Here is a 13,438-nt window from a genome sequence, read left to right as displayed (position 1 = left end):
GCCTGAGAAACACAGTTTTGTCTCAAGAAGGCTTTTCTACAAAGTGTGGAATGCAAAACTGATACAGAATAATCACAAGAAATTTCATTTAGCCTGAGCATCTGTGTAGAAGGAAACACTTTGTTGCTAATGTGGAATAAAAAATAAAAGTCTGACTTAGCACTGCTAATTGCAATGAAATAAAAATAGACTTATCAGTAGGGTTGTAATTAGATGTTGAGGGTCTCTTAGGGTACGTCTAGACTACATGTCTCTGTCGCCAGAGGCATGTAGATTAGGCTACCAGACATAGGAAAATGAAGCGGCGATTTAAATAATTGCCACTTCATTTAAATTTACATGGCTGCCGTGCTGAGCCGACAAACAGCTGATCAGCTGTTTGTCGGCTCAGCGCGATAGTTTGGATGCGCGGTTGTCAACTTCAAAGGTATTTGTCGACCACCTGGGTATGCCTCCTGGGATGAGGTTTACCTGGGTGGTCGACAAATACCTTTGATGTCGACACCCGCACTTCCAGACTATCGCGCTGAGCCGACAAACAGCTGATCAGCTGTTTGTCGGCTCAGCGTGGCAGCCATGTAAATTTAAATGAAGCGGCGATTATTTAAATCACCGCTTCATTTTCCTATGTCTGGTAGCCTAATCTACATGCCTCTGGTGACAGAGGCATGTAGTCTAGACGTACCCTAAATGCTGAGGTTATGATGATTTATTAGAGAAACAGGTGGAATGGTTAAAAGTGGGGGAACTTGGGGGGGAATGAAAGGTTATTTTAATATCTTAATGGCAAAAAGCAATTGTATTGCACTAAGACAATAACATTCTTGCAATAATTCTGTTTCTTAACAATTTTAGGAGACCCGCTGGATAATACATGTGTGTTTAGAGCCTTTGTTTAAAAACTAAACATATATTTGAGTGGTTACAAATTGCTGTGAGAGATTAATATAATAAATGCAAAATAATAAAAATAAAAAAGGGTCAAGTCTAAAAGAGTTTTCTAATGCTATAAACATTTGCCAAACTCCTCTGAGGATAGAACTTGACCCCTTTATATTTTTAGTACGCTATGTTTATTACTTTAATTAAATTTCTTCTGTATACTGTATGCATCTGATTTAATGGAAAGCAAATTTGAATCAAAATAATTAGACTGATTAAATGTAATATTTTACTGTAGATGATTTTAAATGTAATTTAAATTGCAAGAACATTAAGGAAAGTCAGTAGAAAAATGAATGCTATAGCTATTTTACTAATTACAGTTAGCACTTGATTTAGCTTAGGTAGAAGGCTAAATACAATAATTAGCACATGCCATTTTGGAAGTCAAATAATAATGTGAACTTTGAATATACACTTTATAGTCATTCAGTTTGTCTTAATGGGATTTGTATGATTTCTCTTTTATTAAATAAATATATGAAAAAAAGAAACTGTTGGTTTATTGCTGAGAAATATAGTGAAAAATGTAAGAATGCTGAATATATTTAGTGCCGAAAATTAAAGAATATTTTACCAAAAAGTAACCTGGGAACTGATTTTTATGTCATGTCCCCAGACTCCTATGCACATGGCAGTTGGTGGGAAAGTGCCTACCAGAATCTGAGTTTGTTTTAACATTGCTTTTACAGCACATGGCTTTGCCTGTTCTGTAGATCTTTGTGTCTCTTTTCCACTGACACAGAATTTGGTTCCTTACTGTCAATACATTAAGTTAGCATTTCTCTTGAAATAACATAACTTGGGACAATACAAAACAGGCTTCCAATGTGACAGCGTCAGAGATGTTTTAGAGAAGATAAGAGAATCTTAGCATAATCCCAAATGTACTGGAAATTATTTGCATGACATTTGTCTATGCCCTATAGGTTCCTATCTACTGGCTACTATCATTATATCTTTAAGGGCATGTCTAGACTACATCCCTCTTTCGAAAGGGATGTAAATTAGCCAGATCGAAATTGCAAATGAAGTCGGGATTTGAAAGGGTTGTTTTTCTTTGAAAGAACCACGTCTAGACAGCGGTTTCACTTTAGAAATATCCTTTTTCGAAAGAATGTGTGGCTGCCGTTATGTAAATGAAGTGCGGGAAATTCAAATCCCAGCTTCATTTACAATTTCCATCTGTCTAATTTACATCCCTCTTTCAAAAGAGGGATGTAGTCTAGACATAGCCTAACTTGATGGCACAAAGGCTATTTTTTTCCTGTAATGTCTAAATTTCCATGACCAGAAAACAAAAATAGCAGAAATCATACCTCAAGAGTCAAGATTTCAAATCAAGATGGTGTGTTCAGATAGAGACGGGTACTTAGAAGACCATATTTATAATTTATAATAGCTGAATAATATATGATAGTAATAAAAATGAATATGAGTAATATGAGTAATAAAAATGATTAATAAAAAATGTCAAAACATTTACAATACCCCTACAACAGGCACAGAAGTAGTATTCCCAGCCTACAGGTATATAGTCCATGATTTACCCAATGTGGCAGCATCAGTGAATGCATTCAAATCGTCTAATTCTAACTCCTGTGCTTTAGCCTCTAAACATCCTTATCTTTTGGGTCTGTACAGAACAGAGCTAGTAGTACTGATGGACCAAAATTTGTCACAATTTCTATTTAAATAAAAAAAATTGTTCCCCGCCAACCTAGAGGGGGGTTTAACCTTAACATTATTTGAATGGGATCACGATTGCTAGATATGCTAAATTTTTGGCTTTTTTTTTTTTTTTTGGTATTATGTTGCTTCTGTACTATTGTCTTAACAGTTTTGTAGTTAACTTAAGAAAATAAAGAAGTTAGAATCAGTTTGGTATGTTTGCCTTGAGGTTTAAGGTGCCAGTCTTCTTTTGTTTAGCACATTCACACAGAGAAAACACAACACTGAGACACAGAGTGAAAATCAGCCAAAGTGTCACATATCTCCCTGGGCAAAACTATCATAAGTTCAAGAATGTTGGGGCTCTGACTGAAGGTCTGGCTGTAAGCCAATCACTATTCATATGAAATCTATAAAAAGTCATACTGTAGACACACAGACATGTTTACAGCAGTGAAGAGACAAGACCAAAGTACTGTAGATGTAAGAAAGCTTTTTTAATGACATTAAACTGTATGATCTAATAATTGCATATTTAAAAAAGGTTTAGAGTAGGTAGCTATTCAGAAGGGAGGGTACTAAATATATAGGAGTATATATATTTAGTCCACATTTCCTAGTGTGTTTGCCTTCTGTAACATTACTGTTATAGTACAGTGTAGTATATATTCATTATACGGATACTATCTGAAGCTTAAAACAATGAGGTAATGAAGAGCCATGTGAATTGGTGAAAACAGAAGAGATCTGATTAAATTCCATTGTGGCTTAGGATTAGTGTAGATATTGTGGCTGCTTTTCCTCTTCATCTCTACACAAATCTTAATTTGTCAGTGCTGTAAGCGAAAACAGAATATATGTACTTGATTGCAAATGGGATTTTTAGTTTTAAAATTATTTTGGTTTACAATCAGGTAAAAGGAGGAGCAATAGGAACAGTATCTGTTATGTTATTGTGCCAATAGTTTGTGCAAGCTCACTTGGTTTTCATTTTTTTCAGTCAGCATGGTATAAATGTTACCATTCCTTAGTGTTTTTATGATTATTCCTTTTCCCTATTAAAGTCTTATAGCACAGTTAGGGAGCCTTGGTGGTCTGTTGTAAATCTTCTGTTTATTCACAGTAATTTCTACGGAGTTTTTGGGTTTGGTGTCCTTGTATAGTAGATATATCTGGATAATCATTATATTAATTACTTTTCCTGATAAATAGATGAATATTATACTTTGTTCACTGTTTCACAGTCTAGCATAATTTTTGCTGTCGTCTTGTAATAACACTGCTACTGCCATCTCATATTATCAACATCCTTTCTTACAGTCCTGTTTCATATATTGAAGTGAACCCTTTGCCTATACCCTAAGTAATAATTTTTTACTTTTGAAAGTTCTTGTGGTCATTCTGTAATGATGGATTTGTGGAACGAGGCTTGAGAATTAAAAACTAAGTTAATATGATCAATGCTTTGTAATCTAAAATGTAATCTTCTTGAAAATTGGTGTAACTGGGTACATCCTCTATATTCTAAATATATATATGGACCTGTTTTCAGATATATTTCTTGGCCCATTATGAAAATATCAAAGATCTGCAAATTTTATATCAGGATCTGAATTTCCTTAAACTGCAAGGTTACCTAAATCTGTAAGTAAGGTTGAGGCTCATCCATTATACAAAATAATGTAATTTCATATAATATATTTAATATGAAAGTGTCCTAACGCTTCACCACTGATTACAGTCTGTAGTATAGCAATACTCATAACTATGATAGATGTGGTAGGGTCTTGTAACACATCCAGGTTCTGAAAATCATAAATGGAATTGTGTGAATAATTTATATCACATCTATAATCTGTTGAATTTCATCCATTATTCCTTGTGCATTTTTTCTTTGTGTTCCAAAGAAGTGAGTTGTGCCCACAAAAGCTCATGATACCATCTACATTTTTTGTTAGTCCCTAAGGCGCTGCAGGACCATTTGTTGTTTTTTAAGTTTATCCATTTTCTCTGTATGATTTATCTAACAGCTTGTGATTTTTTTCTTAAATGTTCAGAATTATTCACTGAATAATTTCTGTGAATAATTCTTGAAATTAAAAAAATTATGAGCAGTTCCTTGTATTCAAGCTAATTGGATATATATTCTCTCTAATTAGATAAATATATTATCTTGTGTATTTCCAATGAGAAACTCTCAAATTTCAAATATGTTTTCCTTCATTATTCTACAGATTTTGTAAAAATCAGCATTCGGTGACAGTCCCTCTAGAGATGAATAAAAGATGGGGGATTGTGGGTAGGACATTTAACTGTTGAAATCCTGGCCTCATTGAAGTTGCTGGGATTTTTGCACTGACATTCAGGGAGCCAGAATTTCAGGCAGTGTATTTGACCAAAACCAACAAATAAACTTGAAGCTAATAAGAGATTGTCATCTTGATTTCATGGCTTCTTTGTTGCATACCTTTGCTTTCTCTCTTTTGGATTGTATGCACTTTCAGTGCAGAGACTGTTGGACATAACTGCAACAATAATAATAGTAAACATTTTCCTAAAATATGCATGGAAAGAGAGCATAAAAATGTGCAAATCCTGTAAAGCAACTCTATAGAAGTACATTCATAAAAATGTTTTGTGATATTCACTCATCTCTAATTTGCAGTCATGTTTGGTCCTGGGTTCTGAAGTGGACAGATTGTCAGTTCAGAATTTTGGACTGACTGTATCGGGGGAGGGTGGAATGATGGGGCTGTGTTCCCGATTCAGGAGATGTCACATTCTGAAACCCCCCCTGACCAGTGAGGGATTCTGTTACTGCATGTCCTTTAACTTTGGGGGGGCTTTGTGCTTTGCAGCTATGATTTAGACCTCTTGACACCAGAGCTTATGCCAACCAGCATAAGCTCTCACCAGCCTAGTTACTCTCTGCATTATGACACCAACAATCCTTCCAGTCCAAAGTCTCCCTACACCCTTCCTGGATTCTGAATTATTGCAAACTCAGATTTTCCCCTCTGGTTTGTCATCACCAAAGATATGAAACTAGCCCCAGAGACACCAGCTTGCTTTGGCACATATGCACTCCATACATCAAAGATCTGCTTAGATTAAAAATAAACAAGAAATTTAATAGAGAAACCACAGGTTGAAATATAAAACAGTGGAACCAACCATATACATAAAAAAACATAAAAACACAACCACAGATTTTACACTTTCACATTAAATAAAATCATCTAATACAAGTTATCTGTTGCTTTAACATAGTTTGTCTGCATACCCCCTAGCTATAGGAAGGATACAATGTTCATGGACAGCCTCCTGCTATGACACTCTCCCTCAAGGGCTTGATAAAAAAAAACAAACAAACAAAAAAAAAAACCCTCAACCTTAAAACTGTTTTGGAAAGCTATTTTCCTTTTTCTGTCTCTTAGTCTATGAAGACTTAGTTTATTGAGAGTGGAGACATTCTCTCTTGACTTGTTAGTTTGGATGTGTCATTGTCTTCTCAATTAACCCCAGTGGTCTAACAATGTCTTTTCCTGGGCTGGAGAATGGTCAATGTAGTGTTAACTGTGTCCTATGTTGAATGTGATATGTGGTGAGGTTACAATGCTTACTTGAAATGAGTTTTGCATAAACACCTGGTTTGGGGAGGTTCATCTCCCCACTTGTTTACTCACTATCCTGCTGCGTGATTTGGTTGAATTTGTGGTGTAGACTATGAGCCCAGTTTTCTATATACACAAGTACACAGACTTATAACCACAATGTGTATGTGTATCTCAGAATAACCTCCAAATTCAGAACATTACACACTTTCTTAAAAGACCCTCTTCAATATAGTATGCAATCAATTGGATTAACTATTCATTCTGCAGATTTAAACAGTCTGTTCTCTTTTTGGGACCCTGGACCCTGACTGTCAGATCATCACAGTGTATAATAATTGAAAATTAGAAGGTTGGGCCTTAGGGAAACCATAAAGAAAGGACTTGGTAGACAAAACAAGGAAATTGAGTCATGAATAAGGTTATTTTCAGAGGAGTGGTTCAGATGTTTTTGAGATTATAAGGTTGGTATATGTAGAGTCTCACAAATCTGTAGATATCTGCTTTATATCTGCATATATCTATGGACCATGTTTACAGATCACAGATGGATGCAGATCCAAATTTTATATCTAGTGTTTTGCAAATGTATGTATATCTGTTTTGTATTCACGGCCCATATGTGCGGATCATGGATTGAATGCAGATACAAATTTTGTATCCGCATATGGCTCTGTGCATGTGTACAGAGATGGCAGACAGAAGAATTAGAGGAAGCAAAAGCAAAACTCCCAGCAGCAAAAGTGAATGTCTCAATTGAACAGGGGTAGAAGTGCTTAAGTTCTGTTTATTTGCAAATTTGCAGAATAATTAGTTTGAGTATATTGTACTGAATGGACTTATGCAGGGGCACCAACAGCCTCTGTGGGCTCCTCAGCAAGGTGGTGATGGGGTTGGTTCCTGCTTCCAGAAGGGATGGAGCCTCAGGCAGAATGGCAAGAGTAGTCAGCCTGGAGTGAAATATGCCAGGCCCCAGGTAGCCCTCAGTACTGCCCAGAGTGTGGTAATGGGCCACCCCTAGCCCTTAAAGCCACCTGGAGCGCATGGCACAGTGCTCCAGCAGTGATTAAAAAGGCCCAGGGTACTGGCTTCACTTTTGCTGTAGTAGCAGCAGCCAGGTCTGGGCAAACAGTTTGTGGAGCCCAAAGTTGCATGTTGTGGTTGGCTGCACCACATGGCCAGGTGGCTCCCAGCCAGGGCAGCAATCAAGCAGCCAGGGGAGTGGGTGCCAGGCAGTGCAGGGCCCTGAAGGCGTGGGGCCCAAGGCAACTGCCTTGCCCTAAGGTCGGGCCTGGCAGCAGCAGCAGCCGGAAGCCCTTGGTCCCTTTGAATCACCGGGCTCCAGGGCAACTCCCACCTTTGCCTGCTCCCATCGACAGGCCCAGGCTTATGTCATATATAGGAATTATGAATCTGAGACAGCTAAAAAGTGAGAGTGAAGCTGATCTATACAACATCTAAATACAAATGTGTCACAAGGCAGAGTTCAAAAGGGCAATAACAAGTACAGAGGAAAGTACAAGGGGGGAAAAAGAGGGCCAAAAGAGAAGGCCTAATACTAATCCTTGTTCAGACTCCATGTTGGTGGGAATGCCTAGAATTCCAATACTAGAAAATTGTCCATTGCAAGTCACAAATAAGTGACGGCACAGGTGAAGGGGAAACTTGGAAATCAAGATTCCTGAGACATCAAGCAGTGTGTCAATAAGTCTCAGAGGGATAACTATGTTAGTCTGTAACTAAAAAACTGTTAAAAGCCCAATAGTCCTGTCGCACCTTAGGGTACATCTAACACAGCACCCTAAACTCAATATAAGATATACAGTACTATCCATTGGATGATTCGGGGTGGTTGCTTTGGAAGGTCTGTAACTTCAGGGGGCACAGGGCCTGTGGCAGCAACCCCAGAGCTGCTCCGCTCTGCCCCACCAGTTCCTGTCATTGCTTGGCAGGTTGAGAAAGTGGTGGAGCAGGGGTGGGAAGAGGCAGAGTGGATGCTTGAGGGAAGAGGCAAAGTGGGGGCAGAGGGGGGACAAAGCAGAGGCAGGAAGAGGCAGGTTAGGGGTGGAGCCGGCAGTGAGGGGAGTTTATCCCAATCCCTGAACTCCTCTAGGGATGACCTTAGTTGCTATAGTATTTATCTGTAAAAATAAGTTGTGTAGGATATCAAATGAAAGCTTATATCATACTGATCATCGTAAGCATTGCAAGATGTATTTACTGACATTATTCAATAATATGTGTGTACTAAAAATATGTGTAAACTACGTGAGCTGGGCAGGTAGATAACCAATTTCTTTCCCAGACAAAGGAATGTTGATTTACCTGTCTACCTGGGTTTCCGATGTAAATCAGAATTGTGTAAGTCAACATATAGCAAGCTTCATTTGCATATTAACTCCACAGGAAAGACAAGTTAAAAGGAGAATGAGAGAGATAATATGGCATTGGCATGCTAAAGAACAAACAGAAGACTTTGGGGTACACTTCAAAGAGATATAATTCAAAGGGTTTCTGGACTTAAGGAGGAAAAAGGGAACTCCATGATAGACCATCATTCAGAGAGCAAAAAGGAGAGTGCTTTTTATGCCAATGAAAGCTGGATTATGGCCCACAGGACTGAAGGCACTGGGAGATGGTAATAGGTGAGAAACTTAAATTAGACAAAGATTTTAGATTGCTGACGTTATTTTTAGTCTTGTAGAAGCAAGTTATACTTTTGTTTATTTCTAACTACATCTGTTTCCACTATCACTTGAATCTGTGTACAGTATTAATCAAATTCCCTTTTTTTATCATAAACTGATTTCAATGCTGGAACATGAACCAGCATGAATTATTACTTGAATCAAGTAGGCTGCTGTCTTTGGAGGTAGTTGGACCTGATCATTGCTCTGAGAGATTTGTTGGGGGGCTACCAGAGTGGCATGACAGGAAGCTTTCATTCAGTTTAGCTTCACCGTGTCTCTTTTCCAAAGCGAAGTGGTAACAAAATCCATAGTTCTGGGTGCCCCAAGAAAATTTCAAAGTTAAGATGGAAAATTTATTGTTGTTTATTATTTATTATACACAGCTTGTCTGTATGATTTGCCACAAATGTTCCAGAAAAGTTCTGCTTAGATATAGGATCACATTTGTGACATTTCAGGTGGATTGATGTAGTTTGGCAAAGTTGGCTGGGGGCCGGTCTTCGGCTTGGGATGGAAAGCTATTTTCAACCCTAACCATGAGGAAACAAGCAACTCTATAATTTTACATTCTGGATTAGATTCATACTTAAATGTCTAACTGTGATATAGGTTGAAAGATTTATAAATATGCTAAAGAGGAAACTATTGTCTTCAAGAGCAACTCAGGGAAAGATTTTGAGGGCTAGATTTTTAATCTGTAGAGAAAGAGACATGTATTTTATCTACTATCTAGAAGGTCTTATTTCTGAAGTGAAAGAATGTTTTATAGTTTTGAAAGACAATAAAGTGCAGTTAAAATGCGTTGCATTAATGTACATTTGTATGGTGAAATTATTAAATTGCATTCTATCCATCTTGGAGCTTGCACAACATACATGTCTCCAGTATCTATATTATGCAGGCTTAATTTTGTATAATATATATATAGATATCAGGTATCAAAGAAGTAGGTAAGATAAGATACAGCATAGTTAAGTACCATAATGGGCTTTCAAAGGAGGGAGGAATCCCCATTGTTTTAAATAAAAGATTGCCTGTATACTTGGTCCTGCCTTGTATCCTACAGTTCTATGAGTCTATGATCATCTTCAGTAACAAAGATTCTGTGAGTGAAGCTTATTAACAATTCTGATGGTCATATGCAGGACAGAAGGGAATCCAGTTTCCTCTCAAAAAAACTTGTTGTCCTTTTCGTACTAACAACAGTAGAAATAAATTAAAATTAAAACTAAAGATAAGCAAATGTAATTTAACAAGTAAAGTAGTGTTTTCAACCAGGATGTATATTTGTTGAGTAAGATTTTGCCATTTTTGCATAGTTGATTTTCACATCATAAACTACTTTTATAAACATATGTCATAATCACTCAAAGTTATGAAATTCATATGTAGACACATCATTTTACTGAATGACTTATTTCTTCTTAGCCTTTTGTAGTGTCAGCTTAATATCTGTTTTGTCCTTTATGGTGTACTGTACCTTCTCCATGTAGGGAAGTGAACTCAGTGATCTAATATGTCTTTCATATTTCTAACTAATAATAAATGAAAAATACACAAACACTAGGTGAGGTTAAAAATGAATGAGCAAGCCTTAATATTGCTTTGGCTACCATTTATTAATTCATGTCATATGCTCAATATTATTTAAACATCATTTTAATAAGTTTATGTCCTAATACTTTTTATTATTTATTAAGGACAATAGTATTTTTTTTATAAATTCCTTACAGATGAATGCCCCAAATCTTCCACGGAAGCCAGGTAGAGGACTCTTTCAGTCTAAGAGGACTGGATCAAGACCTGAATCTTTCATGTTTACCTGCTTTGTGATTTCTGTAGCATTAACCATTTATTTTTCTTCTCATTGACAGATTGTAGCTTTACGTGAACAAAATGCACACATTCAAAGGAAAATGGCATCTGGAGAAGGGCCTGCGGAATCAGAACATATCGAAGGGATGGAGTCAGGGCAAAAGGTACATGAAAAGGTATAAAACAATAGGCTTTTTTCTTAGAGTGTTATGGCAGAGAGAAATATTGACACTAAAACTGACATAATCAGATATAGGATCCGGTTCTGTTCTATCAAGCAAACCCAGGACCCAAGCAGTAGAAAGTCCCAAACAGATGCCAGAGAAAGCTGGCACAACCCAGAAAATGAGCAGAACACTTGGGCCTCTTCCAGCATGTCTTTTATGTAGCCCCATCTGGAGATATAAGTGTTTCCCTATACATAGAAACTCAGGGGAGCAAATGATGGCCTCTCTATTGGAAATTCCAAAAGATTCCATTAAAACCTTCCACTGGTAGAAGGGAGAACTTGTAGATCTATTAACTAATAAACCAAAAGAACATTGTTCTTTTCCAGAAACTCTTTTTTCCCCCTGCCGTAATATTTGTGGATCTTCTTCTTCACTCTTTCTGTTGGAATGCTTGCCTGATTGTCCACTTCCAAACCTTCCCTTATGCTCATAATCAACCTACAAACTTCTACTAAATAATACCAATAGTGCTTAGCATTATATACTGGTTCACATGTTCAAAATGCTTTATAAACAGTAAACTAATTTCCATGATATGTTTGGGAGATCAGTAAGTAAGTGTTGTTGTCCTCATGCCTCATATGGAGAAATTGGTGCAATTAGAAAGAGTGTTATGACAAAGGCTGTAGAGGTGGTTTATCTGAAAGCAAGTTCAGATCTCAGTCCTTTGCTTAGGTCACTGGTGTTTGCTGCTCTGTGATGCTAACTGAAGTCTCCTCAAAATTCTGCTTATTATATAGAGATTGATATTTAAAGAGAACTCATTGAACTTCCATGTTTATGATTGCAGTTTATGGGACTTAGATTTCTAGATGCCTAATTGTGCCTGTGGTCTTAGAAAACTTAGAGGGTGCTTGTCAAAATAAGGACTTCTACCTTGAGACAGATATTTGCCTGTGATTCAGATTTGAATTAGGTATTTAATGATGACCTATATATGATGTTCTCACACACCATTATGTTGTGCCCCTCAAAATCCTACCACAATGCTGCCAGCAACTATAATTTCCTTGTAGGCAGTGAAATAAAATACCATTTAATGGCTTCTAATAAACTCATACTATCATCCAGGAGTGGCCAAACAGCTTCACAAGCTGCAAACAGTTCTTTTACAAATCAAGTGCAGCTTTCAAATTCTCTCTACCTACCATACTTTTGGGGGAGGCAGAGTTAGGACTTCTGCCTTGGGGCAGGATGATGGGGCTAAGAATGTCTGACTGAGTGTGAGGGACACAGTTTGAAGGTTCACCCACCAACAGCTTGAGTCATGCTTCCTAGGCATGTCTCCACTCTTACCCACAGCAGCCCCTCCCTGCAGCTCAATAGGTAGCCCTGCCAAAATTCAGGGATGGGTATATGATCTCCCACACATCTCATCCCTGACTTCTACCCAGTGGGGAGGCAGGTCTTGGGGCTTCTTCCCCATAGGGTGCATCTACTGGGGTGGTGTAAGCAGAATCAAGACTCAAGTCCCAACAAGCGCATCCTGGCTCTCAAATTTCTGAGAATTATTGAATGCAATTCAGAGGGTCAGTACATTTGGCCACTCCTGCTCTAGTCTATTATTATTCTCATTATTCATTATTGTTTCTTGATTGGAGTGGATCTCAGCCTGTAAGGTTTAACCCCAAGGTGAGGTACAAGCATATTCCTATAGAATTATGAGGCTGCCCTCACTCCTCAGTAACATCAGTTGTTCCCCTGAAGAGGTTCCTGGGAACCAGCCTTTATTAAATTGAAGGGAAATATGTTGCGATTTTATTTCCCTGTTTCTGGTGTAGTTCACTCCCCTTGCAGTCTGTGCCAGAAAACACACTTTTCTGGGCCTCATGAAAAGAGTTGTAAAAATTACAATATTTGCCTTTGCACAAAGTATTGCTAATTTTCAAAATAATTTCCAAGGGTCAACCTAGGGCTCCTCTAAAAGATGTTCAGCTACCTCTCCTCCTCCTCTATCTCAGTTACAGTCTAGTTACATTCAAAGAACAAGGTATAAGGTTTTTCAGTTTGAACACTCTGAATAAGATTGTCTACCTAAAAGCTCTGGTTATAAGAAATAATTTGTGTTTAAATAGACAAAGGATTGACAGATGTACTCGACTTAAGTACACCTGGTGCAGTGGATAGAGTATTGTGCAGAAGGATGAGGGGGAAGTTTGTTGTAAATCTGTTCTCATACTGTTGGCACATCATAACTGACCCATACTTTTGGGTCCTGCTGCTTGGTGCTCTTCAAGTACAAGCCAGAACACTGAGTGGGACATCTAGAACCTAAGGAATAGAAAAGAATTTCTCCTCCTAGAAAGTGTGTTTGGAAAAGCAATTACCAAAATAGCCTACAAGAGGATAAGTTAAAGTAACCTCTAATAGCTAGGAGGAAAGTGTGCTTCTTCATTTTAGGTAAGCAGTATGGAGGGGAGAGTGAAGGAATCAATACTCTTCAGATAACCCCGAGTGAAGAGGAGGAGGTGGAGGA

General features: G+C 37.7%; 1 protein-coding gene across 7 annotated transcripts in view; it reads left to right on the top strand.

Annotated features, from left to right (window-relative positions):
• Nucleotides 1-13,438, top strand: part of PPFIA2 (PPFI scaffold protein A2) — a 601,388-nt gene that overhangs the window by 423,125 nt on the left and 164,825 nt on the right. For 5 of the 7 annotated variants that reach the window (XM_075932507.2, XM_089780128.1, XM_089780133.1 and 2 more), the window contains one exon: nt 10,792-10,908. In XM_075932507.2, coding sequence (XP_075788622.1) covers nt 10,792-10,908 — 117 coding nt within the window. Of the gene's footprint in view, nt 1-8,618; nt 8,873-10,791; nt 10,909-13,438 lie in introns of those variants that run through there. The other 2 variants (XM_075932509.2, XM_089780129.1) reach the window with 2 other exon arrangements.

This window comes from Pelodiscus sinensis, chromosome 1, assembly GCF_052426305.1.
Source record: "Pelodiscus sinensis isolate ZL-2025 chromosome 1, ASM5242630v1, whole genome shotgun sequence".
Taxonomy (NCBI): Eukaryota; Metazoa; Chordata; order Testudines; family Trionychidae; genus Pelodiscus; species Pelodiscus sinensis.
The sequence above is the reverse complement of the archived record's forward strand: the minus strand, read 5'-3'. Positions and strand labels throughout refer to the sequence as shown.